The sequence below is a fragment of the Saccopteryx leptura genome, chromosome 1, assembly GCF_036850995.1.
Source record: "Saccopteryx leptura isolate mSacLep1 chromosome 1, mSacLep1_pri_phased_curated, whole genome shotgun sequence".
Lineage (NCBI taxonomy): Eukaryota > Metazoa > Chordata > Mammalia > Chiroptera > Emballonuridae > Saccopteryx > Saccopteryx leptura.
Genome location: NC_089503.1, coordinates 64,036,010 through 64,061,580, shown reverse-complemented (window position 1 = coordinate 64,061,580; position 25,571 = coordinate 64,036,010). Strand labels below are relative to the sequence as shown.

At 41.6% G+C, this 25,571-nt stretch overlaps 1 protein-coding gene and 1 non-coding gene across 3 annotated transcripts in view; both read left to right on the top strand.

The window, feature by feature from the left end:
* Positions 1-25,571, top strand: part of TENM4 (teneurin transmembrane protein 4) — an 801,941-nt gene that overhangs the window by 753,588 nt on the left and 22,782 nt on the right. For both annotated transcript variants that reach the window (XM_066369554.1, XM_066369563.1), the window contains one exon: positions 20,854-21,026. In XM_066369554.1, coding sequence (XP_066225651.1) covers positions 20,854-21,026 — 173 coding nt within the window. The remainder of the gene's footprint in view (positions 1-20,853; positions 21,027-25,571) is intronic.
* On the top strand, positions 19,521-19,623 carry LOC136390319 (U6 spliceosomal RNA). Its single transcript, XR_010748728.1, has one exon. It is a non-coding gene; the product is annotated as a U6 spliceosomal RNA (small nuclear RNA).

Sequence of the window (25,571 nt, the reverse complement as noted above, 5' to 3'; positions counted from 1 at the left end):
TCTAAAATCACCACGAGCACACACCAGTCTGTTCTTTCAACTATACTGACTGAGTTCACCTTTAGTTCTTGGTGATTTATCTGTATGACAGGGATAGAAATAGTAAATGTTTTATAGGAATAGTCTGATGTTCGAAATTTCAAAGAGATAAAAATATGGAAAACTCAATGTCTAACTCATCATAAATACTCAAATGATAATTGCAGTCATTGTCCTTATTAATATTATCATTATTATTTCAAGCAGTATTAATGGCAGTACCAGTAATTGCAGAAATGTTGTTTGAGCATGGAAGATATTACCCGAGAGTAGCTGCCAATAAACTAATCAAAGGAGCAGAGAAAAGTTGTAATTGAAGTAGGTAGGGAATTTGAGGTCAGACCAGAAGAACAAGATCAAGTGTCAAGTCTCAGGTTTCAGAACTAGAAAAGGGTCAGGTCCCTGCAAATATCCAAACTTGGCTGGGAAAGGCATGCAGAGTGGGTCAAGGGAAAATGGCTCAGCTCAGATTGTGAACCAAGTGAGGGTGCCAGATAGCAATTTTCACTGGGTGATAGCCACGTCACTCAGGGGCAGGCTGGCTGGCTTCCAAACACAAGCCTCAACCCGACAGAAATAACGCCTACTTTACCCTATCACAGGGTCATTATGCAGATCAAAAAATTAAATAAATACTGAAAGTAAAAGTACTTTGCAAACTATGAAGCTCCTAAAGAAGTAAAGATGTGCGATATTATTATCATTACTATGTTTCTTAACATAAATTTGGACAGATTTTTCCAATGCACCATTGTTTTAGTAAATTTTCTACTTTTGACTCCATGAGGCAACTTAGTGGATTCCAACTCAACTGCTCTAATATTAAAAAAAAATCAGTACAGGCTTGCCTATGACATGGGCTATTACTGAAACAAGTTTCAAGTTGGCTTTATTGATTCTCTCAACAGATTAAATAATACATGTAACATAAACATCACACACTACAGAGCAAGTTTACTTAAAGAGTTCACAACCTGACTGGTGGTGGCACAGTGGATAGAGCATCAACCTGGGATGCTAAGGTTCCAAGTTCAATAACCCAAGGTTGCCAGCTTGAGCGTGGGGTCACCAGCTTGAGCATGGAATCATCAACATGACCCCATGGTCACTGGCTTAAGCCTAAGGTTGCTGGCTTGAGTAAGGGGTAACTGGCTCAACTGGAGCCCCCCAGTCAAGGCACATATGTGAAGCAATCAATGAACAACTAAAGTGCCACAACTACGAGTTAATGCTTCTCATCTCTCCTTTACTCTGTCCTTCACTTCTCAAAAACAAAAAGGAAATTTCTTTTTTTAAGTTCACAATTCTGGGAAATCAAGGTTAGTTTCCTTCCCTCAACCTATGGATCTGCTAGTAGAAAACTTCAAAGGAATCTATAATGCAACCTTCATCTCCAATGTGTGGCCTCATTAACTTCAGACTTGAGCTCCTGGGCAGATGGCATTCGATAGCTAAGACAATGGCCTGATGAGTGTGAGGCAGGTTCCAAAATAGGCTTGCGGAGTAGGCATGAGCAATCAGTTTCTCCAAGTTCCATAGGGAGAAGTGGCTCTGGCCTCTCATGAGAGCCCCTGTCATAGTTATTCTCACATTAACTATTGTGAGACTCTCCCAGACTGATTTATCTCTGTAGCAAGCTTAGAGCTTGCCACCTAGTAGGTGCTCAATAAATATCTTATGAATGAAATACAAATTCAGGAGGGAAAGGAGATGGAGGGAAGAAAGACTAGGCTGTGGTTAGAAGGATACTAGATTCGAATCCCAGCTTCAGTACTATCATTGCTCCCAGCAGGGTATAGAATTCAACTCAAAAGGTTCAGATGAAGAGCCTTGGCTTTTGGGTTTTGCTGAGGATATAAGAGCTAGAAAGAGCATTGTTCCCAACCTTACAAAGAAAATAAGCCAGACAAAGGATAAATTCGTAAGTTTTTCTTGAACTCCTTCTCTGAGGTCACAAGGCAATAAACTGACCAAATCCAACAGGAGACAGACTCCTGAAGAGAAAGACAAGATGTGAGCACTAACTTACTTGGGTAAATGCCACTCGTTACCAGTAACAAGAGTTCAGCTAGGCTGTTGGTGAATATACAAAGGCTAAGTACACATTGGCAAGAGAGTATGAAGCCCTTGGAGGCTGCAGAAATTAGGAGAGTCCACATTCTCTTCAGAACTATTCTCCTCAAACCTCACCAGGTATTCTCAAAAGAGAGTACAAAAAGATTTCTGAAAGTGTCCCTTGTATGCCTGGGGGAGGGGGGAGGTACAGCTGTTGCTGGGAGAGGGCATAAGTACCTGCCTGCTCCAGACAGACTCTTCTCACCTTATTCCCATGTGGACCAAAAGCCTTCATCTGGGGAGAGAAGGGCAACACTATCCTACTTAAGTACTGGTGGAAACCTTCTATAGCTGAATGAGAGAAGAAAACATTTTTTAAAACTTCTTCTGGGAGGGGAGTAATCTGTAATGGACCCAGAATTATAGCCTGAAAAGGGGCAGGAGCACTGAAGAGGCCGCACTCCTGAGAATCAAGGACACATGAGTCCTCAGAAGAATGAGACTTAATCAGAGCAATTGAGAGCTCTCTCAGGCTCACCAACCCCTACCACTAGCTAAAGGGCTAAACACAACAGTGAAAAGCAAAACAGAACTAGGAAAGATAAGAAAGGGACAAGAGGCCTGACCTGTGGTGGCGCAGTGGAATAAAATGTCGACCTGAAACACTGAGGTCGCCGGTTCGAAACCTTGGGCTTGCCCGGTCAAGGCACATATGGGAGTTGAAGCTTCCTGCTCTTCCCCCTGCTCTCTCTCTGTCTCTCTCTCTCTCACTCCTCTCTCTCTAAAAAATCAATAAATAAAATATAAATTAAAAAAAAAGAAAGAAAGGGACAAGAGACACCCTCTAAGGGGCAGTGCAAAAAGGAAACCTAAAGCTGAGGATGAAGTCAACGTTGAAGAAAAATAATTTTTTGCACAGTAAACACAACATAGTTAAAAGAATTTAAAGCCTGTAATGCACTAAGGTTAGCTATAGAAACAATAAACTTCCAAGTCAGTCCAAATTCTATCTAAAGTGACTCATACACCCTCACTAAAATCTTAGCAGAAGGAAACTCATATGCATCTTCAGGCATACAACCTGTTACCTCAGTGTCTACTGCACTGTACAAGATGTAACACTTTCAACTGAACATGCAAAATTGGGAGAAAAAAGCAACACACTCCCAGAAGACAAAGGAATCATCAGAACCACATTCAGATATAATACAGAGGTTAAAACTCTCTTTCAGGAATTTTGAAAGAACTATAATTATATTAAAGGCTGTACTGGAAAAGATGAAAAACATACAAGATCAGATGGAAAAATTCAGCAGAGAAATGGAAACTCTAAGAGATAAAATGGAAGTGCTAGAAACAAACATAGTTACAGAGATGAAGAATGCCTGTGATGGGCTTAGCAGTAGACCTGACACAGGTGAGGAAAGATGGGTCACTAGAAATACCGAATTTCTCAAACAATAATTCTGATGTCAAACAAAAGAGTGAACAAATTGCACTAGCTATCAAAAAGACTGCTTTAGGTTAACTTCAGATCTAACAGAAATATTTTTAATTCATATTTATATGAATATATATATATATATATATATATATATATATATATATATATATAATTCAAGTCATTTGAATGATGGCTTCTTTTTGGATATCTGCTTGCAGTGATATAAGCTCCAAGTGGTCAAGATCAACTACATACAGCACTTATTTTGTTTTGTTATATAACAGCTTTATTGAGATATACATCACATATAAACAATGTTCAAAATTATAAGTATAATTCAAGTAAACTCTAGACTTGTTTTCTTTTTGTTTATATAAATTTTTATTAATTTTAATGTTCAAAGAAAAAATGTCCAGGTTATCTTGTCATTCAGTTATGCTACATACCCATCACCCAAAGTCAGATTGATCTCTGTCACCTTCTATCTAGTTTTCTTTGTGTCCCTCCCCCTCCCCCTTCCCTTCTCCCTCCTCTGCCCTCCCCTACCTCGTAACCATCATACTCTTGTCCATGTCTTTTAGTCTTGTTTTTATGTCTCACCTATGTATGGAATCATGCAGTTCTTGGTTTTTTTCTGATTTACTTATTTTACTCCGTATAATGTTATCAAGATCCAACCATTTTGTTGTAAATGATCCAATGTCATCATTTCTTATAGCTGAGTAGTATTCCATAGTGTATATGTGCCACATCTTCTTTATCCAGTCATCTATTGAAGGGCTTTTTGGTTGTTTCCATGTCCTGGCCACTGTGAACAATGCTGCAATGAACATGGGGCTACATGTGTCTTTACGTGTCAATGTTTCTGAGTTTTGGGGGTATATACCCAGTAGAGGGATTGCTGGGTCATAAGGTAGTTCTATTTTCAGTTTTTTAAGGAACCACCATACTTTCTTCCATAATGGTTGTATGACTTAACATTCCCACCAACAGTGAATGAGGGTTCCTTTTTCTCCGCAGCCTCTCCAACATTTGCTATTACCTGTCTTGTTGATAATAGCTAATCTAACAGGTGTGAGGTGGTATCTCATTGTAGTTTTGATTTGCATTTCTCTAATAACTAATGAAGATGAGCATCTCTTCATATATCTGTTGGCCATTTGTATTTCTTCCTGGGAGAAGTGTCTGTTCATGTCCTCTTCCCATTTTTTTATTGGATTGCTTGTTTGTTTGTTGTTGAGTTTTATAAGTTCTTTGTATATTTTGGATATTAGGTCCTTATCTGAGCTGTTGTTTGAAAATATCATCTCCCATTTAGTTGGCTGTCTGTTTATGTTGTTGTCAGTTTCTCTTGCTGAGCAAAAACTTCTTAGTCTGATGTAGTCCCATTCATTTATCTTTGCCTTCACTTCTCTTGCCTTTGGAGTCAAATTCATAAAATGCTCTTTAAAACCAAGGTCCATGAGTTTAGTACCTATGTCTTCTTCTATGTACTTAATTGTTTCAGGTCTTATGTTTAGATCTTTGATCCATTTTGAATTAATTTTAGTACAAGGGGACAAACTAGTCGAGTTTCATTCTTTTGCATGTGGCTTTCCAGTTTTCCCAGCACCATTTGTTGAAGAGGCTTTCTTTTCTCCATTATGTGTTGTTGGCCCCTTTATTGAAAATTATTTGACTACATATATGTGATTTTATTTCTGGACTTTCTATTCTGTTCCATTGGTCTGAGTGTCTATTTTTCTGCCAATATCATGCTGTTTTGATTGTCGTGGCTCTATAATATAGTTTGAAGTCAGGTATTGTAATGCCCCCAGCTTCATTCTTTTACTTTAGGATTGCTTTGGCTATTCAGGATTTTTTATAGTTTCATATAAATCTGGTGATTTTTGGCCCTGGCCGGTTGGCTCAGTGGTAGAGCGTTGGCCTGGCGTGCAGAAGTCCCGGGTTCGATTCCAGGCCAGGGCACACAGGAGGAGCGCCCATCTGCTTCTCCACCCCTGCCCTCTCCTTCCTCTCTGTCTCTCTCTTCCCCTCCCGCAGTGAGGCTCCATTGGAGCAAAGATGGCCCGGGCGCTGGGGATGGCTCCTTGGCCTCTGCCCCAGGCGCTGGAGTGGCTCTGGTCGCAACAGAGCGACCGCCCCGGAGGGGCAGAGCATCGCCCCCTGGTGGGCAGAGCGTCGCCCCCTGGTGGGCGTGCCAGGTGGATCCCGGTCGGGCGCATGCGGAAGTCTCTCTGACTGTCTCTCCCCGTTTCCGGCTTCAGAAAAATACAGAAAAAAAAAAAATCTGGTGATTATTTTGTTCCATTTCTGTAAAAAATGTCATTGGAATTTTGATGGAAATTCCATTAAATTTGTATATTGCTTTGGGTAATATGGCCATTTTGATTATATTTATTCTTCCTATCCAAGAATAAGGAATATTTTTCCATCTCATTGTATCTTCTTCGATTTCCCTTAACAATGCTTTGTAGTTTTTGTTATATAGGTTCTTTACATTCTTTGTTATGTTTATTCCTAGGTATTTTTTTGTTGTTGTTGCAATCATGAAGGGGATTATTTTTTTGAGTTCGGTTTCTAATGTTTTATTGTTGGCATATAGAAAGGCTATGGACTTTTGTATATTAATTTTGAATCCTGCGACCTTACTGTATTGGTTTATTGTTTCTAGTAATCTATTTGTGGATTCTTTGGGCTTTTTGATGTACAGGATCATATCATCTGCAAAAAGTGATACCTTTACTTCTTCTTTTCCAATATAGATGCCATTTATTTCTTTATCTTGTCTGATTGCTCTGGCTAGAACTTCTAGCATCACGTTAAATAAGAGTGGACAACCCTATCTTGTTCCTGATTTAAGGGGGAAATCCTCAGTTTTATGCCATTTAATATGTTAGCTGATGGTTTATCAAATATGGCCTTATCATGTTGAGATATTTTCCTTCTATACCCATTTTTTTGAGTGTCTTAAACATAAAGTTGTGTTGTATTTTATCAAATGCTTTTTCTGCATCTATTGATAAGATCATGTGTTTTTTATTCTTTGTTTTGTTGATATGGTGTATTATGTTAACTGTTTTACGTATATAGAACCATCCTTGAGATTCTGGGATGAATCCCACTTGATCATGATGTATTATTTTTTTAATATGTTGTTGTATTCAATTTGCTAATATTTTGTTTAGTATTTTAGCATCTGTATTCATTAGAGATATTGGTCTGTAGTTTTCTTTTTTTGTGTCATCCTTGACAGGTTTCAGTATGAGGGTTATGCTGGCCTCATAAAATGTGTTTGGTAGTACTGCTTCTTCTTCAATTTTTTGGAAGACTTTGAGTAGAATAGGAACTAAGTCTTCTTTGAATTTTTGATAGAATTCACTAGTATAACCATCTGGGCCTGGACTTTTATTTTGGGGAGGTTTTTAATAGTTTTTTCTATTTCCTCCCTGCTAATTGATCTGTTTAGGCTTTCTACTTCTTCATGACTCAGTCTGGGAAGGTTGTATTCTTTTAGGAATTTATCCATTTCTTCTAGATTGTTGAATTTGGTGGCATATAGTTTTTATAGTATTCTACAATAATTCTTTGTATATCTATGATGTCTGTCGTGATTTCTCCTCTTTCATTTTGGATTTTGTTTATATGAGTCCTTTCTCTTTTTTCCTTGGTGAGTTTTGCCAGGGGTTTGTCAATTTTGTTGATCTTTTCAAAGAACCAGCTCCTTGTTTTATTAATTTTTTCTATAGTTTTTCTGTTCTCTATTTCATTTATTTCTGCTCTAATTTTTATTATTTCATTTCTTCAGCTTGTATTGGGTTGTCTTTGTTCTTCTTTTTCTAGTTCCTTAAGGTGTGAAGTTAAGTGGTTTACTTGGGCTCTCTCTTGTTTGCTCATATAGGCCTGAAGTGATATGAACTTCCCTCTTATCACTGTTTTTGCTGCATCCCAGAGATTCTGATATTTCGTATTGTCATTTTCATTTGTCTGTATATATCTTTTGATCTCTGCACTTATTTCTTCTTTGACCCATTCATTTTTTAAAAGTATGTTGTTTAGTTTCCACATTTTTGTGGGGTTTTTTTCCTCTTTTTTGCAGTTGAATTCTAGTTACAAGACTTTATGATCAGAAAATATGCTTGGTACAACTTCGATTTTTCTGAATTTGCTGATGTTATTTTTGTGGCCCAACATATGGTCAATTATTGAGAATGTTCCATGTACACTAGAGAAAATTGTATACTCTGTCACTTTGGGATGAAATGTCCTATAGGTGTCTATCATATCCAGGTGCTCTAGTGTTTCGTTTAAGGCCATATATCTTTATTGATTTTCTGTTTGGATGAACGATCTAGAGCTGTCAGCGGTGTACTGAGGTCTCCAAGTATGATTGTATTTTTGTCAGTTTTTGTTTTTAGGTCAATAAGTAGCTGTCTTATATATTTTGGTGCTCCTTGGTTTGGTGCATATATATTAAGAATTGTTATGTCTTCTTGATTCAGTGTCCCCTTAATCATTATGAAATGACCATTTTTGTCTCTGAGTACTTTTGCTGTCTTGTAGTCAGCATTATTAGATATGAGGATTGCTATGCCTGCTTTTTTTGGATGTTATTTGCTTGGAATATTGTTTTTCAGCCTTTCACTTTGAATTTGTTTTTATCCTTGTTGCTTAGATGTGTTTCTTGTAGGCAGCATACAGTTGGATTTTCTCTTTTAATCCATTCTGCTACTCTGTGTCTTTTTATTGGTCAGTTTAATCTGTTTACATTTAGTGTAATTATTGACACTGTGGGTTTCCTATTGCCATTTTATAATTACTTTCTGTTAGTTTTGTATCTTGTTTGATTCTTCTCTTTTCTTTTTCTATCATTTGTTTTTGTTTGGTTGTATTCCATACTTCTTTCCTCTGTTGCTACCTTTTTTAAGTCATGTGCTCCTGTGGTGGTTTTTTCAAGGGTAGTTACCATTAAGTAATGAAAAGGATACCTACCATGTTCATTGTAGTACACTATCTTATGAGTGCTTCTGCACTCCATCATCCTTTGTTACTGTTAATCTCCATCCTCTCCCCCTTTCTTTTTGTTTTGTTGTCACAGATTAAATTTGGTTTTATTGTGTTCCAAGAGGTGGAGCTTTTACTTGTGGTTTTGTTTTGTTTTGTTCTTTGTATCTTGTTCTAAATACCCCCTTTAGTATTTCCTGGAGTGGGGGTTTTCTGGTGATAAATACCCTCATCTTTTCTGTATCTGTGAATGTTTTTATTTCTCCTTCGTATTTGAAGGATAGCTTTGATGGGTATAGTATTCTTGCCTGAAAGTTCCTCTCTTTCAGGACTTTAAATATTGGGGTCCACTCTCTTCTAGCTTGTAGAGTTTCTGCTGAGAAATCCAATGATAATCTAATAGGCCTTCCTTTATATGTTGTATTCTTCTTTTCCCTGGCTGCCTTGAGAATTTTTTCTTTGTCGTTGGTTTTTGCCAATTTCATTATGATGTGCCTTGGAGTAGGTTTGTTAGGGTTAAGAAAACTCGGAGTTCTGTTTGCTTCTTGAATTTGAGGCTTTAGTTCTTTCCACAGGCTTGGGAAGTTCTCGTCTATTATTTGTTTGAATATGTTCTCCATTCCATTTTCTCTCTCTTCTCCCTCTGATATACCTATTATTCTTATGTTAGTCTTTTTGATGGAATCAGACAGTTCCTGTAGGGCTTTCTCATTTTTTTAAATTTATGAGTCTTTCTCTTCTTCTCTCTGTTGTGCCTCAAGTTGCTTGTCTTCTATGTCACTAATCCTACCTTCTATCTGGCCTGTTCTATTAGCTAAGCTTGTTACCTCGTTTTTCAGTTCATGAATTGAGTTTTCATCTCTGTTTGATTTGTTTTTATAGTTTCAATTTCCTTGGTAATATATTCTTTGTGTTCATTGAGTTGTTTTCTGAGCTCCCTAAATTGCCTGTGTTTTCTTGTATATCTCTGAGTATTTTTAGGATTTCTATTTTAAATTCTCTGTCATTTAGCTCCAAGGTTTCCAATATATTAAATTTTTTCTCCATAGATTTTTCCTCATCTATCTGTGCTACATCTCTGTCTTTTGTATCCATGATATTCGATTTCCTTTTTCTTAATGGCATCTGAGGGTGGTTTTGTTGATAGCACTAATGAGAATTAATAAAGAATAAAAAGTAAGAAAAGAAGAAAAATGGAAAGAAAAAAAAGAAAATTTATTATTTTCCTCTTTTTTTTTCTTCTCCTCTCCCCTCTTCCTTGAAAAAATATTGTGATGAACTGTGAATTATATTGTGCTAAATGGAACAAAAACTACCTATAATGGAGGGCCTGAGTTGGGAAGAAGTGATAAAAGGGCAAAAAAAGGAGGTAGGGACACACAAAATGCAAAAAAGGAAAATATTTGGGTCAAGAATAAAATGATTTGCTTGTAAGTGATGGTTGACTAAGAGATATAATGAGAGGGATAAGAGGGAAACAGGGAAAAGGGAAAAAACATTACTATTGTATTAAGTGGAGCAAAAACTAGATAGAATGGAGAGCCGCGGTTGGGAGGAATGCTAATGAGTTAAAAAGTGAAGTCAAAAGCACCCAAAATGCCACAAAGAAAAAAAATTTGAGTCCCAAATAAAATAATTTGTTCGTGATTGAGGATTGAATGAGAGGAAAAGTAAAGGAGAAAAGAAGAAACTAATAGAAAGGGAGAAAAAAGAAAAAGGGAAAAAGGAAAAGAAGAAATAAGAACAAAAAGAGAGAGAGGGAGAGAGTTAAGGGTTTTGGAGTGTAACCCTCATAGAGAGAAAGGAAGAAGAAAAGAAAGAAAATGGGTGATGTAACACTTATGGGCAGTGTAGTTCAAGAAGGGGAAAGAATAAGATGGGCAGAGAATAAATGAACCAAGGTAGAAGAGAAAAAATAATAATAAAGACAAGAAGATGAAAGAAACAAAAAAAATATGGAAAAAGTTATAAAGTCTGTGGATTTTTCTTGATTTTGAGAGGTTATCTTTTTGCTTTTTCTTTCCTCTCCCTCTTCCTGGTCGGTGACTCTTTACCCCAGGCTCTGCCCCTGTGGCATGCTTAGGTAGAGATTTGCAGTTGATAAGTCTCTATGGCGATGTCATATATTAGCCTTCAGTCTCGTTGGTAGTCAAGGCTTGTTAGCGTTTGCAGGCTCCGACAATGAGAGAGTCCATTTTCCTGGAGCCTCTCTCCTAGTCTCTCCTTCCTGAATTAGCAGCCTGATGATCCAGCTATGAGGTTGCCACTGCCTCTGCCTGGAGAGTAAGAGGCTCAAAGAGCTGGCAAATCCCCACTCTATCCCCACTCTGCGCAGAGCTCTGGGTAAGGTTCTCTCATTCAGAGCCGCCAGCATAATCAGGTGGGGCTGGGAGCCAATTGCTCTCAAGGTGCCTTTCTATAAGCCTCCAGGCATGTCCAGTATGCCTCAGCACTCTGTGGGACCATTCTTCTCAGGCTTTTTGCACTTTGTAATATGTTTTGGCTGGGAAGAAGATGCCCTAGTCGCAGCCTGCAGAACAGGAGGTCTTAAAAGCTGCCAATTCCCTCTTTTTAACGTATAGCCCTGAGTATGAAAGCTCTGCCAATCAGAAGTTGCCCCTACCCCTATGTGTATAGCAAGAGGCACTCAAACATATCATGCCTCTTGTCTTAGATTGCTGAACTGAGGGAGATCTTGTCAGTTAGAGCCATGTAGGTCAGTTGGGAGGTGAGCAGACTGTGGGTTAAGCTAATTTCAGTGATTGGATCCGCAGATCTGCTCCAGAGACAGACTGCAAGCTGCTTGTGTTCCCCTCCCCCTAATGCTTTTATATTTTTTTCTTCTTGGGGATGTTAGCTTGAATGGCTGGGTGAGGCACCCCTCCCGCCCTGAGAAGTTCGGGCGTAGGGAAGTTCGCTTTCGCACTCCCCGCGCACGCCGCTGTTCAGGGTGCAGGGACCACACCGCGACTCTGGTCACAGCCCACGCAAAGGTCTATGACCCTGCCCATATGTCCGGGAACACGGGCACCCACTCCCGAGGTGCTGGGGGGAACCTCTCGCACACTATTCGTGCTCACCGACCAGGATATCGGGGCTAATGGTGGCTTCTGCTCAATCGTCTTTGCTGGGGTCCGGTGCGGGCGTTAGCTCAGTTGGCTGAGTTGCCACAGGCACACTCTTTCCTTGGCTTGGACGTCTGTGCTGCAGCCTGGCTCCCTCCACACCCTTAGCCCCCACTCTCTCTCAGTTCCAAGTGAAAGCAGCCCTTGCTCAGGTTAGTGAGGAAGGCGGAGTGTTCCTTTCTCCATCTTATTTCCTACAGGGTTGATTATATATTTACCCAATTTTTCCCTCAATTATACCTTCGTTTTCAGTGTATGAGACTTCCAGACGCTCCAAGAATAGATTTTTCTGTCTCTGGTTGAAGAACTTGTTGAAATTTTGGGGAGATTTATCGGTAGTGCTCCTCATGGCGCCATTTCTCTGACGTCATTCTTGTTTTCAAAATAAACTGAAATTATAGCTACTGTTGTAATAGCAAAATGACAAATCATTAAATCTCCTACAAAAAACCTTGAGACAGGCCCTGGCCAGTTGGTTCAGCGGTAGAGCGTCGGCCTGGCATGCGGGGGACCCGGGTTCGATTCCCGGCCAGGGCACATAGGAGAAGCGCCCATTTGCTTCTCCACCCCCCCCTTCCGCTCTGTCTCTCTCTTCCCCTCCCGCAGCCAAGGCTCCATTGGAGCAAAGATGGCCCGGGCACTGGGGATGGCTCCTTGGCCTCTGCCCCAGGCGCTAGAGTGGCTCTGGTCGCGGCAGAGCAACGCCCCAGAGGGGCAGAGCATTGCCCCCTGGTGGGCACAGCGTCGCCCCTGGTGGGCGTGCTGGGTGGATCCCGGTCGGGCACATGCGGGAGTCTGTCTGACTGTCTCTCCCCGTTTCCAGCTTCAGAAAAATACAAAAAAAAAAAAAAAAAAAAAGAAAAAAAAACCCTTGAGACAGACATTTTGTCTAACACTGAAAAAGAAATGCACACTACCAAGTTGAAATGAAATTGTGGAACAGCAACCAAATTATGAAAATAAAAGTACAAGCCTTCAAAAGCAAACAAACAAATGAAAAGAAAGAAATTAGTAAGACTGAAACACAAAGAATAAAACAAGTAGAAAAAATTTAGAACTTGGTATCCAAGAGCTTGGGGACAATATCAGCTCATCTACTACACATGTAGTTGGAATTATAGGAGAAGAGAGAAAGAATAGGCGGAAGAAATATTTAAGGACTTGATGGTTGAGAATTAGCCATAAGTAATGACAAACACCAAACCACAGATCCCAAAAAGCTCAGAAATAAACACACAGACACACACACACACACACACACACACACACACACACACACACATACCTAGGAATATAATCAAACTGCTGCATACAAAAGAAAAAATAGAAAATCATGAGGTCAGCCAGGAAGGAAAAAAGGCATTTCACACAGAACAAAGAATTACAGCAAACTTCTCATTAGAAATCATGCAAACTAGAAGACAGAAGTATTGAACTTAAAAAACAAACAAACCTGTCAACCCAGAATTTATACCCAACAAAAATTTCTTTTAGATAAAGAAATGCTATAGAGGAATAGGCAGGAAAAAGGGAACCAAGAAAAGATGATGAGGCACCCAGGCACTGAACATAGTGAACAACCATGATCAACCATCAGGCTGAAGGGCAAAGCAGGAAAGGAATAGGATATTGTTACTGAATCTCAGTGGGAGCTGTAACTATGAAGGAAAAGCCATCTGAGAGAAGCGAAGATTACGGACAGATGCAGCCACAATTAGAAATATGATACTGAAGGAGATGGGAGAAAGAAAAACATCTCTCGGTCTCCAATCTCTTGTACCAGTGACTACCATTGACTGAATCCAACCAGAAGCAAGCCAGCAAGATGACCCCAGTGATGTAGTCTGTGAGGGTCAGCTCTTCTGGGCATAGTGAAAGACACAGAATGGATCTGAGGAGAGAACAGAGAATAACCAGCACAGACACCTCCTGGCTCTGTAACATTGTATACATAAGTGCCAGAGCCAGGATTCAATCCAAATCTACCTGAATCCTTTCCACCAGATGCACTTTCTACTAGAGTCACTGTCTCAAGTACATCACCAGTGAGAAATAAGACCTATAGTGTAGAGTGAGCCAGACCTTAGAAATCTTGAAGGCTAGAATTCATTTTTGAGACTTAATTCTATGGGAAATGGGCAAGAAGTATTAGTTCCTATTGCAGAAGCCAAAAACTATCCTGGTTCTGATACAGTTTTGGAGGAACTGACAATGTAGTGACACCATCTATTATAGTGACCTGACACAAAGGGAACTAATTGTGTGCATGGGCTATTCTTGTTGATGATGGTGGTGTTTGAGACAATCATAGATGAAACTCTTTAAAATCAAATCCTATTTTCCAACCAAAAAGTCCCAATCATCAGAAGTTAGTATCAGAGAGGCAATTTGGCATTTTTCTCCACAGCTGTGCAGAGTTAAGAGGCTTGAGATATTAAGTATTGAGTGTGAAGAAGAAAGCCTTGCAGTGTGTGTGAAGATACCCTTTAGTGGTCCTCTTCTGAGAGCCAAGTTCACAGCAACTGTATCAATTTTTTATGTGTTTTCTTTCCCTGAGCTCCAAAGATACTTTGGGAAAATGGAGTGAAAAAGAGTCAGTGGAAGGAAATAATGAAAAGCCAATCATCTGGCCACCCCCATCATATACCCGAGTGGGGGCTGGTATCACTGAAGAGTCAGTTACTGTGGTATCAAAGCAAAGCATCTGGAAGAGAAAGCTGTCAATCACCTTGACTGAGATTTCCAAGCACAGTATTTTCTTTAACATAGTGATAAACACAAAGGTTTTGATTTGAAACAGCATCATTTTTATGGGAAGCCTGATGAAAGAACTCAGCCTTACTTTGAATCTATATTCTTCTGCTAGCTGTGTGATCTTAAGTTAGTTACCTCTCGTTTCTGAGCCTCAGCTTCACCAATTGTAAAATGACAATAATAATGCCTACCTCAAAGATGGTTATAAGTATGGTTCTTGGTACCAAAATGATACTCTATTCCCTTCCTCATATGGAAGTTCGGAGTTAAAAGTGTGGAGTTCTTTGTTATTCTCAATCTAGATCTTGAAAAAAACAACATCTGCTATTCATTCATTCATTCATTTCTTTATCCAGGAAAAATATATTGAGTAACTTTTATATGCTGGATACTCACCGAGGCACTGAGAATGCAGATAAGGTCCCTCTTCTCATGGAGCTTATATTCTAGTAGGAAGAGACAGACAACACATAAGACATGAACAATATAATAAGTATAATGAAGACAATAAAATAAAATGTGTGATAGAGATAGCAGGACCTATCTATTTCAGAAAGGGTGACCTGGAAGGCCTGAAGTGTTAACAGTTGAACTAAAGCATGAATAATGAAAGGAACCAGCCTCATCAGGCCGTGGTGGAGTGGATGGAATGACGGACTGGGATGTAGAGGACCCAGGTTCAAAACCCCAAGGTCGCCAGCTTGAGTGCAGGCTCATCCAGCCTGAGCATGGGCTCACCAGCTTGAGGGGGGGCCCACCAGCTTGAGTGCAGGGTTGCTGGATTGAGGGTGGGATCATAGACATGACCCCATGGTCACTGGCTTGAGCCCAAAGGTCACTGGCTTGAAGCCCAAGGTTGTTAGCTTGAGCCCAAGGTCCCTGGACTGAGCAAGGGGTCACTTGCTCTGCTGTGTCCCCTGCCCCTGGTCAAAGCACATATAAGAAAGCAATCAATGAACAACTAAGGTGCTGCAATGAAAAATTGATGCTTCTCATCTCTCTGCCTTCCTGTCTGTCTGTCCCTATCTGTCCTTCTCTCTGGCTCTCTCTCTGTCTCTCATGCAAAATAAATAAATAAATACATACATACATACATACATACATACATAATGAAAGGGACCAGCCATACCAAGATTGGAGGTAAGAGCACTCCCAGCAAGCAGATAATGTGTGAGAGCACCCCAAGCCTGGTTTGAGCTTGGCATGTTTGCAGAACAGAAGCAGATGCAATGGAATGCAGGAGGTGTGGAAGAGCAGGGTTCAAAATGGAATTGTAAAGAGAAGCAGGAAGGAACATGTCTTCCAACCAACATTGATTCATTTATTTACATTATTGAGCACCTGCCAGACACTTTTCTAAGTTCTGGGGATACATTAGCGACCACACAAAATCCCTTCCCTGGTGGGGGGTGGGGAGGTGAGAGTCTAGTCCCACTGGGCCCTGCAGGGCCCTGGTAAGCATTTGCATTTTATTTTAAATATGTTACCTTGTTTGATCTCAATAGTCTCTGTCTAAGACAGGTATTATTATCCTCGTTTTATAGAGGACAACTAGAGGCTCCCAGAGGTTAGGTTATAAAACCTGCCTGAGATAACATCATTTGTGGTGGGAGCTGATGGTTAGCAGGAGAACAGAACAGAGAGCCCGTCCTCTAGAGTCGCATTGCTGGCAAGTTCAGAGCCGGGATCCACAGCCTCGATCATCTGGCTCCAAGGACCTCCCCACACCAACACTGTCCTTCACGCCTCTCGGTTAGAGGAAGGGTGTTTGCCAGTACTTTCAGTAAAGCCACCACAGACTTACCTAAACTGTTGTCCAGAAGTCACCCTATCACAGGACCAGGATCTGTAGCAGCCACTTGGAATCCAGAGAGCACACAGAACTGTCCTCCTCCCCCTTGCTGGGCAGCGCTGGCCCCTGGCTCTTAGCTGCTCTGCTGCAGGAAGAGAAATGGCTGCACAAAGAGGGCCACAGGGCAAAGGTGTTGAAGGTCTGAGAATGGGCAGCTCCAGTTCTACCTGCAGAGGCAGAAGCAGCAGTGATCTGATGGGATAATCACAGATTCCTATCAGGCAGCTGAGAGATCCAGTGGCATTTCTCAAGCTCTGGAAGGCACCGCAATGCATGAATAAGAGACAAGAAAAGTCTATAAATTGGCTGTTCTATTTGATGTTCATTTAATTGAGACATTCAGTCTTTCTAATGGAAAATGTGAGGAGTGGAAATTACTGTTTTTCAACCATCTCGTAGAAAATGAAAACCAGATCTTGAAGGCATAGGGCCTTTTCATTGTATCATCTTCGGGCTCAATTTAATTATGTATTACAGGCTACCTTCAATAATAATTACAATTGTCTTCCTTTATGCAAAGCCTCTTTCTGTGTTGGGGATGACAACTCTAGGGAGATGCCTACAGAGATTGCTAAAGTACCATTTAGTGAAAGCAGTTGTTTCCGTATTTGTGTATTCAGCAGATGTTTATTATGTGCCTCCTGTATGTCAAGTCCTGCAGAAGGTAGTATGAATGAATCACGGTCTCCCTTCTCCAGGAGAGAAGGAAGGAGGCTCTCCACATCCAAGCGTGCAGTCCTCCAGGGTCCCTTTGCTGGAAGGTGGTAGAATCCAGATTCCCAGCCTGGCTTTCTGACTTCACAGCCTTGTCCTGACTCAGGAACTCCCAGGCCTAAGTGGGAGACAACTTGTACATCAGCCATTTCAATACAGGGCACACATTCTATGAAAGAGCTGTGCCAACGTCTCACAGGAGAGACCAGGGAGGACTTTACAAGGTGGCGTTTGAGCAAGGCCTTGTGAGAAGTAGTATTGAAGTGACATCTGACCTTTCATTCATAATCTCTCTATCAATTCTTATTTATAAGACTCTAAACCTCCTTTTTAAGAATCCTGCATGCTTGGCCCTGGCCGGTTGGCTCAGTGGTAGAGCATCGGCCTGGCGTGCAGGAGTCCCAGGTTCGATTCCCGGCCAGGGCACACAGGAGAAGCGCCCATCTGCTTCTCCACCCCTCCCCTTCTCCTTCCTCTCTGTCTCTCTCTTCCCCTCCTGCAGCCAAGGCTCCATTGGAGCAAAGTTGGCCCGGGCGCTGAGGATGGCTCCTTGGCCTCTGCCTCAGGCGCTAGAGTGGCTCTAGTTGCAGCGGAGCGACGCCCCAGATGGGCGGAGCATCGCCCCCTGGTGGGCATGCCAGGTGGATCCCAGTTGGGCACATGCAGGAGTCTGTCTGACTGCCTCCCGGTTTCCAATTTCAGAAAAATACAAAAAACAAAAACAAACAAAAAAAACAACTAAAGGTCTGATAGGGCTCAGCTTACTCACAGCACACAGGTGCACTTAAGATGACAAGGGCTGGCCTGACCTGTGGTGGCGCAGTGGATAAAGCGTCAACCTGGAAATGCTGAGGTCGCCGGTTCAAAACCCTGGGCTTGCCTGGTCAAGGCACATATGGGAGTTGATGCTTCCAGCTCCTCCCCCCTTCTCTCTCTCTCTCTCTCCCTCTCCTCTCTAAAATGAATAAATAAATAAAAAAGATGACAAAGGCAGAGCCAGTTTTAGAGAGTTTTGATTTTGGGCTTAGAAATTTGGGATACCCTAGAAATATGTTATTGAAAAAGCCTAGAGATTGATATTGGCAGATGTCCTATAATGAGACCCCTCTATAAACGCTGGTAATTTACAAGGTCCTCTTCTCTAAGATGGCCATGGTCAGAAGCTCCCTGTGTGCTGTCACAACAATTCTGATGATGAAAGTAATCATGTTAATTATAGAAAATCTTGGGAACAGCAAACATGTATAAATAAGCAATTAAAATCACCTGTACTTCAAAGAGATAATGACTGTAAACATTTGTGTGAAATTCCTTTCTGTTTAAATTTCCAGCAGCCGTGGTGGGTCAAAGAGAACACCAGCCTCTCCTAGTGTAAAAAGGAGCAGAGCTCTGAGCGGGTCTCTAGGTGAGAAGGGCCTTAGGACAAACATTCCGGATCTTTACCCCAGGACGCACCCTCCTTCCTAGCGGCAGCCTCTCAGAACCACCCCCGCACCCCGCTCTGACGGGCTCTCTGCATCTGACACTGCAGTCCAGTTTCAAGCCACACCGTCACCCTTCCCTAAGCCAGACTGACCATTTCTTACAAGAACCTGAGTCAGTACTAAGAAGAAAAAATGGTAAATGATGACAGAAGCAGGTTTCCCCAGGCCCTGCACTGCCGGTAGGAGAGCCGGGAGGTCTGAGAGCAGCCCCCGCTTTGCCCCTCCACGCCCAGCACGGGATAGGTGGGAGAGACCGCTGCGTTGCTCACCATCCAGGAAAGGGCTTCCAGTCCCCTTCCTCGTGCCTTAGCAATAGAGAGAGATTTAACTTTCCCAGAGTCCCATCATCCTTTCCTCAAAGTAAGTCTTGGGTCAAGGACTGGGGCGAGTCATTCAAAAGACCTTTATCAATACCTCCTTTGTGCCCGACTGTGCCGGGGACTGTCACCATTCAGTGTCAATAGCACTGTGATCAGTACCAGGCACAGGGACAGAAAGAGTTGGCAGGTTGCAGGATCCACGCAGCACCCAAGTCTGACCTTTGGCAGAAAATTGCTCAGCAGGTGCCTACCTGGTCTCATTACAAAGCCTCTCTGAAACCACAGACATTGCAGGATTCAGGGGTCCAGATAGGAAGCCAGGCCCAGCTGAAGGAATCACAGAAGAGCCAGGAGGTACCTGAACTTCAGGCCCTTTCATTGCACCATTGTTAAAACCTGCAGGGGCCCAGGAGCAAGCTTTACTCCAATAGTAAAAGCAAAGCAGGAAAAAGAGGTCCAGGGAGGAGCCTGACCTGTGGTGGCGCAGTGGATAAAGCGTCGACCTGGAAATGCTGAGGTCGCCGGTTCAAAACCCTGGGCTTGCCTGGTCAAGGCACATATGGGAGTTGATGCTTCCAGCTCCTCCCCCCTTCTCTCTCTCTGTCTCTCCTCTCTGTCGCTCTCTCTCCTCTCTAAAATGAATAAATTTTAAAAAATTGTTAAATTAAATAAATAAAAGAGGTCCAGGGAGGAGACTCAGTACATGGAAGTCAGAATTATGGGCCTCTAGTGCTTGCTTCAGCAGCACATACACTAACATTGGAATGATACAGAGATGAGCATGGCCCTGCAGAAGGACGACATGCAAATTCACGAAACAAAAAGAAATACGTTGACATCTGATGAAGAACCATTCATACACAAGTGCGAAAAGGCTATTTAAACCTACCCTTTCACAGATAAGCCTCCCCTAATTAAAAATAATAACTAAAATGTTAATAGCCTACTCCCTGCATTTCTTCCAACCACTGCACAGCAGTTAGGCAAGCACACACAGTGGATACTTGCAGATAGTACAGAAGTGCTCACTGAAGACAGAGAAGCAAGTGGTGACTTAGGAGCAGAGAGAGCTGAGTTTAAATTTTTACTCCACTGCACTTATCTGCGTGACCTTGAGCAGGTGACTTCACTTTTCTGAGCCTCCTCCAAAGGGGAGATAATGTACACCTTGTAGACTGGTTGTGAGGATTCAATGAAAGAATGTATGCAAAGGGAATAGCACCATACCCGGTATGCTGGAGGTGTTCAGTAACGGTAGGTATTTCTCTTATTACTGTCAGGAGAATGGGGAAACAAATTATGATTCAATTATAATGCTTCAGATGAATCACACGAGAGCAAAGCTGTGAGTTGTGAGAGCTGCTTAGTGCCAGATGTGAAGTCTAGAGGGGAAGAGGTGGTAAGAGCCTACCTGTTTAGCCTCCTTATGTGGCAGCAGAGTCCTGGCTTGAATTCAGAGTCCCCTTTTCCCAGGATCAGTGGCTTCCTGGGAAGCCCTATCTCTAGTGCTGTTCAGGTAAAATCTCTATACCAGTTCCTGGGGATATTGAGAGGGTATTCAAGCATGAGGTTTGCCCATACCAGCTCAGGGAGTCTCCCAACTTTGAGACCCTGGGTCAGCAGTCTCATATGCTCACCATTATCTCAACCTTCATGGGTACATAGGTTGCTCACAAAGAGTAGGGGATATATTGTCACTTCATATTCATTTTGAAATACTCCCTAATTTTTGTGAGCAGTGTATTAGTTTATAGCTACAGGGCACTTCTACATGTTCCTCACAGTAATCCTGGGAGTAAGGCAGGACAGGGCTTATTATCTCTACTTTAAGGAATTAGGGAAGGAAGAACTCAGGGAGGTAAGTCATTTGTCTGCAGTTGGTTATCAGCAAGTAGAGCCTTAACCCTGGAAACTGTGTGCAAGGAGATGCAGGAGACATGGAAATGTATCCAAGCAGAAACAAAAGCAGAACATGCAAAACTGTGGTATGAGGTAGAACGTGCCAAATCCCAACTCTAGCACCTTTTATTTCTGTTACTCAGAACCACCCCTTGGTTTTCAGGTACGACAGCTTTGGCCGCCTGACAAATGTGACCTTCCCTACTGGCCAGGTGAGCAGTTTCCGAAGTGATACAGACAGCTCAGTGCATGTCCAGGTAGAGACCTCCAGCAAAGATGATGTCACCATAACCACCAACCTGTCTGCCTCAGGTGCCTTCTATACACTGCTGCAAGGTAAGCCAGGTGGGGGCTGGGGGACTTTGAGACAGAGGGGTAGAGACACCGCTTTGGAAAAGAATGACATAAAAAACCAGCTGTGCCCTGGCCACCTAGCTCAGTTGGGGAGAACATTATCCCAAAGCTCAGAGGTTGCTGGTTTGATCCCCATTCAGGACACAAACAGGAATAGGTCTATGTTCCTGTCTCTCTCTCTCTCTCTCCCTCCCTCCCTTCTTCTCTCTCTAAAATCAATAAATTTTAAAAATATATAAATTTGAAAGAAAAAGTACAGCTGCCAAAGAACAGGAAAGCTTTACAACTGGTTTCCCTCTGTATTGCCACCTAATTTGCAAAACACACTAGCCTGAACCCTGTAAATTCACTCCCAGAATCTTCAAAGTAATATTTCATTGTCTCATCCCATTATCATCAGAACAAAGGGTAGAGAATCCATTAGCTCCTAATCGAGGTGACCTCACTGTTCTGCCATTCTAATGGCTCTCAGATTAAAGACTTAGTCTCACACTGGTGCAGGCGAGGACCAAGGACAGAGTAATTACACCTAATTATGAAAAGAATTGGGCATGGAGAAGACCTTCCTGGCACTCAGGTGAGAATGGTTCTGTCTCTGCTAGGATTCTATAGAGAGGAGACACTCTCTGTATCCATGGCATAATTCCTGGTATGAGTTCATCTTATAGCTTCAGCTAAATCACATTACTAAAACATTGCTGTAAATTGTCTGCCTCAATTTTTTGCATGTGATGTAGTGACTTAAGAGTGGAACTTACAGCTTTGTTGGACTCAGTAAGCGTGAAAAAAGAAAGGCATCACCAGGAAAGGCATTGCTTGGTCTGCCTCCCACCCCCATGTGGCTTTTGTACTCCCAAAGGCTTTGACACAAAGCGGTAAAAGAACCGTGGGCTAAGAATCAGACACCCACATTCTAGTCCTGACTCTGCCACATTGCCATGGCTCTCAATTGTCTTCTCTGGGAAAAGAAAGCACCTTAAAGCCATGTCAGATGGTACGGGGCAGTGCAAAGAACAGGAGTTCTAGGATAGGCAGCCTGGGGCCCCCAAGCCTGCTGCACCAGTTCCTACCTGTGTAAGTATTGGATGGAGTCACTCTTCCCTCCTGGGCCTCAGTTTCTGGGTCTGGGAAATGAGGCTGATTTACAATGCTTGCCTCATAGGGTTGCTCAGATCATCTCTTTAGACAACGTACAAAGAGTGACCAGAATGGGCTAGATACATAGTATTGCTCAGTAAGTACTTGTCAGATTAATTAACTAATCAGTTAACAAGCAGTTTGATTTGATTTGCAATAAGAAAATAATTATATAGTTTCACAACTTTTTTACATCCAAATGTAATCCTATGCCTTTAAAAACTCAAAGAACATGCAAAAAAAAAAAAAAAATGAAACTAGACCACTAACTTACACCATACACAAATGTAAGTCGCAAAATCATAAAAACTCTAGAAGAAAACATAGGCAATAAAATTTCAGACATTTCTTACAGCAATATTTTTGCTGATACATCTCCTTGGGCAAGGGAAATAAAGGAGAAAAAAAAACAAATGGGACTATATCAAACTAAAAAGCATGAACAAAATTAAAAAGAAACCCACTGAGTGGAAGAACATATTTGCCAATGATACATCTGGTAAAGAACTTATACTACTCAACATCAAGAAGACAAACAGCCCAATTACAAAACGGGAAAAGGACCTGAATAGACACTCCTACAAAGAGTATGTACAGATGGCCAATAGACATATGAAAAAAAGTTCAACATCACTAATCATCAGAGAAATGCAAATTAAAACCACAATGAGATATTGCCTCAGGCCTGTCAGAATGGCTATCATCTATAAGTCAACAAACAAGTGCTGGTGAGGATGTGGAGAAAAGGGAACCCTTGTGCACTGTTAGTGGGAATGCAGACTGTTGTGGTCACTGTGGAAAACAGTATAGAGTTTTCTCAAAAAATTAAAAATGGAACTTCCTTATGACCCAGAGATTCCACTTCTGGGAATATATCCAAAAAAACCAGAAACATTCATTTGAAAGGATATATGCATCCCTGTGTTCACTGCAGCATTATTTGCAATAGCGAAGGTCTGGAAATAGCCCAAGTGTCCATCACTAGATGAGTGGATAAAAAAGCGGTGGTACGTTTACACAATGAAATACTACTCAACCGTAAAATATAAATAAATAAATAAATAAATAAATAAATAAATAAATAAATAAATAAATAGAAAGAAATCTTACCTTTTGTGACAACATGATGGACCTGGAGATTATTGTACTAAGTGAAATAAGCCAGGCAGAGAAAGACAAATATCATATGATCTCACTTATATGTGGAATCTAATGAACACAATAAACTGATGAACAAAATAGAATCAGAGGGATGAATATATAGAACCATAGAACACACAGCTGTCAGAGGGAAGGGGAGTTTCAGGGCTGGATGAAAGAAGGTAATGGGATTAAGAAAAAAAACAACATATATATATTACATATATATGCTTTATATATTGTTTTATATATATGTTTTATATATATATATAAAACGTATAGACAAAGACAACAAACAGAACAAAAGGGGGTCGGGGGGCAGATACAGGTGGCAAAGGGGGGTAGAAACAGGGACGGAAAGAAACTTTGCTTGGGGTGATGGACACATGATGCAGGGAGCAGATGGTGTTTATTTGAGTTGTATTCTTGAAACCTGTGTGGTTATGTGAACCAATGTCACCCTAATAAACTCAAATAAAACTGAAGGAGCAATTGCAGTTCGCAGTCAAAGAAAGAGAAACTAAGCCCTGAGTTAGCTTCGCCACCAAGCACCTGTAGCAGTGGGTTGGAATACATCCAGGTAATTATGCTCTGGCTGGTTTATTACCCAAGGAAGATACCAATTCTGAGCCAGCCAGGCTTCTGCCTGACAAGGGACAGCAAGGCCACTGATGGCCTGAACATTTTGTTTTCTTCCCTGTAGTTAAGAATTGTCTTACCCACTCCATACTTCTAAGCTGGCTTTAAGCAATTTTATCAAAAGGTAATGTGGCCTTGCCTGGTTGGTTCAGTGGTAGAGTGTCGGCCCAGTGTGTGGATGTCCCAGGTTGGATTCCCAGTCAGGGCACACAGAAGAAGCACCTGTCTGCTTCTCCACCTCTCTCTTCTCTTCTCTTCTCTTCTCTTCTCTTCTCTTCTCTTCTCTTCTCTCTCTCTCTCTCTCTCTCTCTCTCTCATTCTCTCTCTTTCTCTCTCCCTTCCCCTCCTGCAGCCATAGCTCAATTGGAGCGAGCTGGCCCCAGGCACTGAGGATGTTTCCATGGCCTCTGCCTCAGGTGCTAAGAGCTTGGATGCTGAACAACAAAGCAACACCTCAGATAGGCAGAGCATCGCCCCCTACTGGGCTTGCTGGGTGGATCCCGGTCCACCCACTTGTGGGTGTCTGTCTCTCTGCCTCCCCTCCTCTCCTACTGAATTAAATAAATAAAGTTAATTCAGCATCTCTTATATTTGGACAACTTTTTGGAATTTAAAAATATCATCAAAAGTGTCATCCAAACGGTTTTAAAACATACCATCCATTTAATAACAACTTTTTAGGTAGAGGGGATAGAGTAGGGGAGTGGGGGACACACTGCCTGAAATTTACACAAGGGACTTAAGATACATTGAAGTTTCGGAAATATTAAAATGTGAGAAGGAATAGTACAAACTGGAATCCCAGAGACACGGTACCTGTTTTTCCTCTTTGGTACCTCTGCCCAGCTCCCTTTCCTCCCTTCATACCAGGTCCAGATGCTCAGTTTTGCAGCCACCTCAGTAGCCTCTGCAAGAAGCTCTTTCGGTTTCATCTTGTGTCTGAAAGCTGAGAAGAAATAAGAAGTAGCTACTAATGAGCGGCAGCCTTAGGAAGTCACAGCTCACATTAAATGGGGATCGTTTGCAATGGGCCTCTGCAGATGCTGTTCCATCCAAAGTCACCATTAATGGACGTATGTGGATTCAGCAAGAAACAGCTTTAAAAGACAAATTGACACAGGCTTTTTCACTGTTCAAAGGAAGTAAAATACAGATTGTCAGTGAATAATGCAGAGCAAATTTGAGGCAGATTTTAGAATTCTGTGTGTGAGAGAGAAGGGAGAAATGGAGGGAGGAGGAAATGGGTAAGAGAGGGGCTGATTTGATGCTATTCTAGCAGGAGAGATTCAGTGAGGGTTTCCTACAAAAACTACATCCTTATCACTTATCATAGCCTGGAATAAATCTAGTTCAGTCCAGCAAATGTAATGAGAGCACATGCAGTGAAAACAATAATAACTCACATTTTGGAGCATGGTGTTTTACATTCATAGTGCTATTTAATCCTCACAAAAACCTGATGAAGTAGGCATTACTAATATCTCCCATTTTCCAAATGAAGGCCATGAGGCACAGAGAGGTTAAGTAGATTGTCCAAAGTCACACACCTAGCAGTGGTTTTTGGGCCCAAACAAATGGACTCTAGAGCCCATTTCCTTTACCACTAATCTA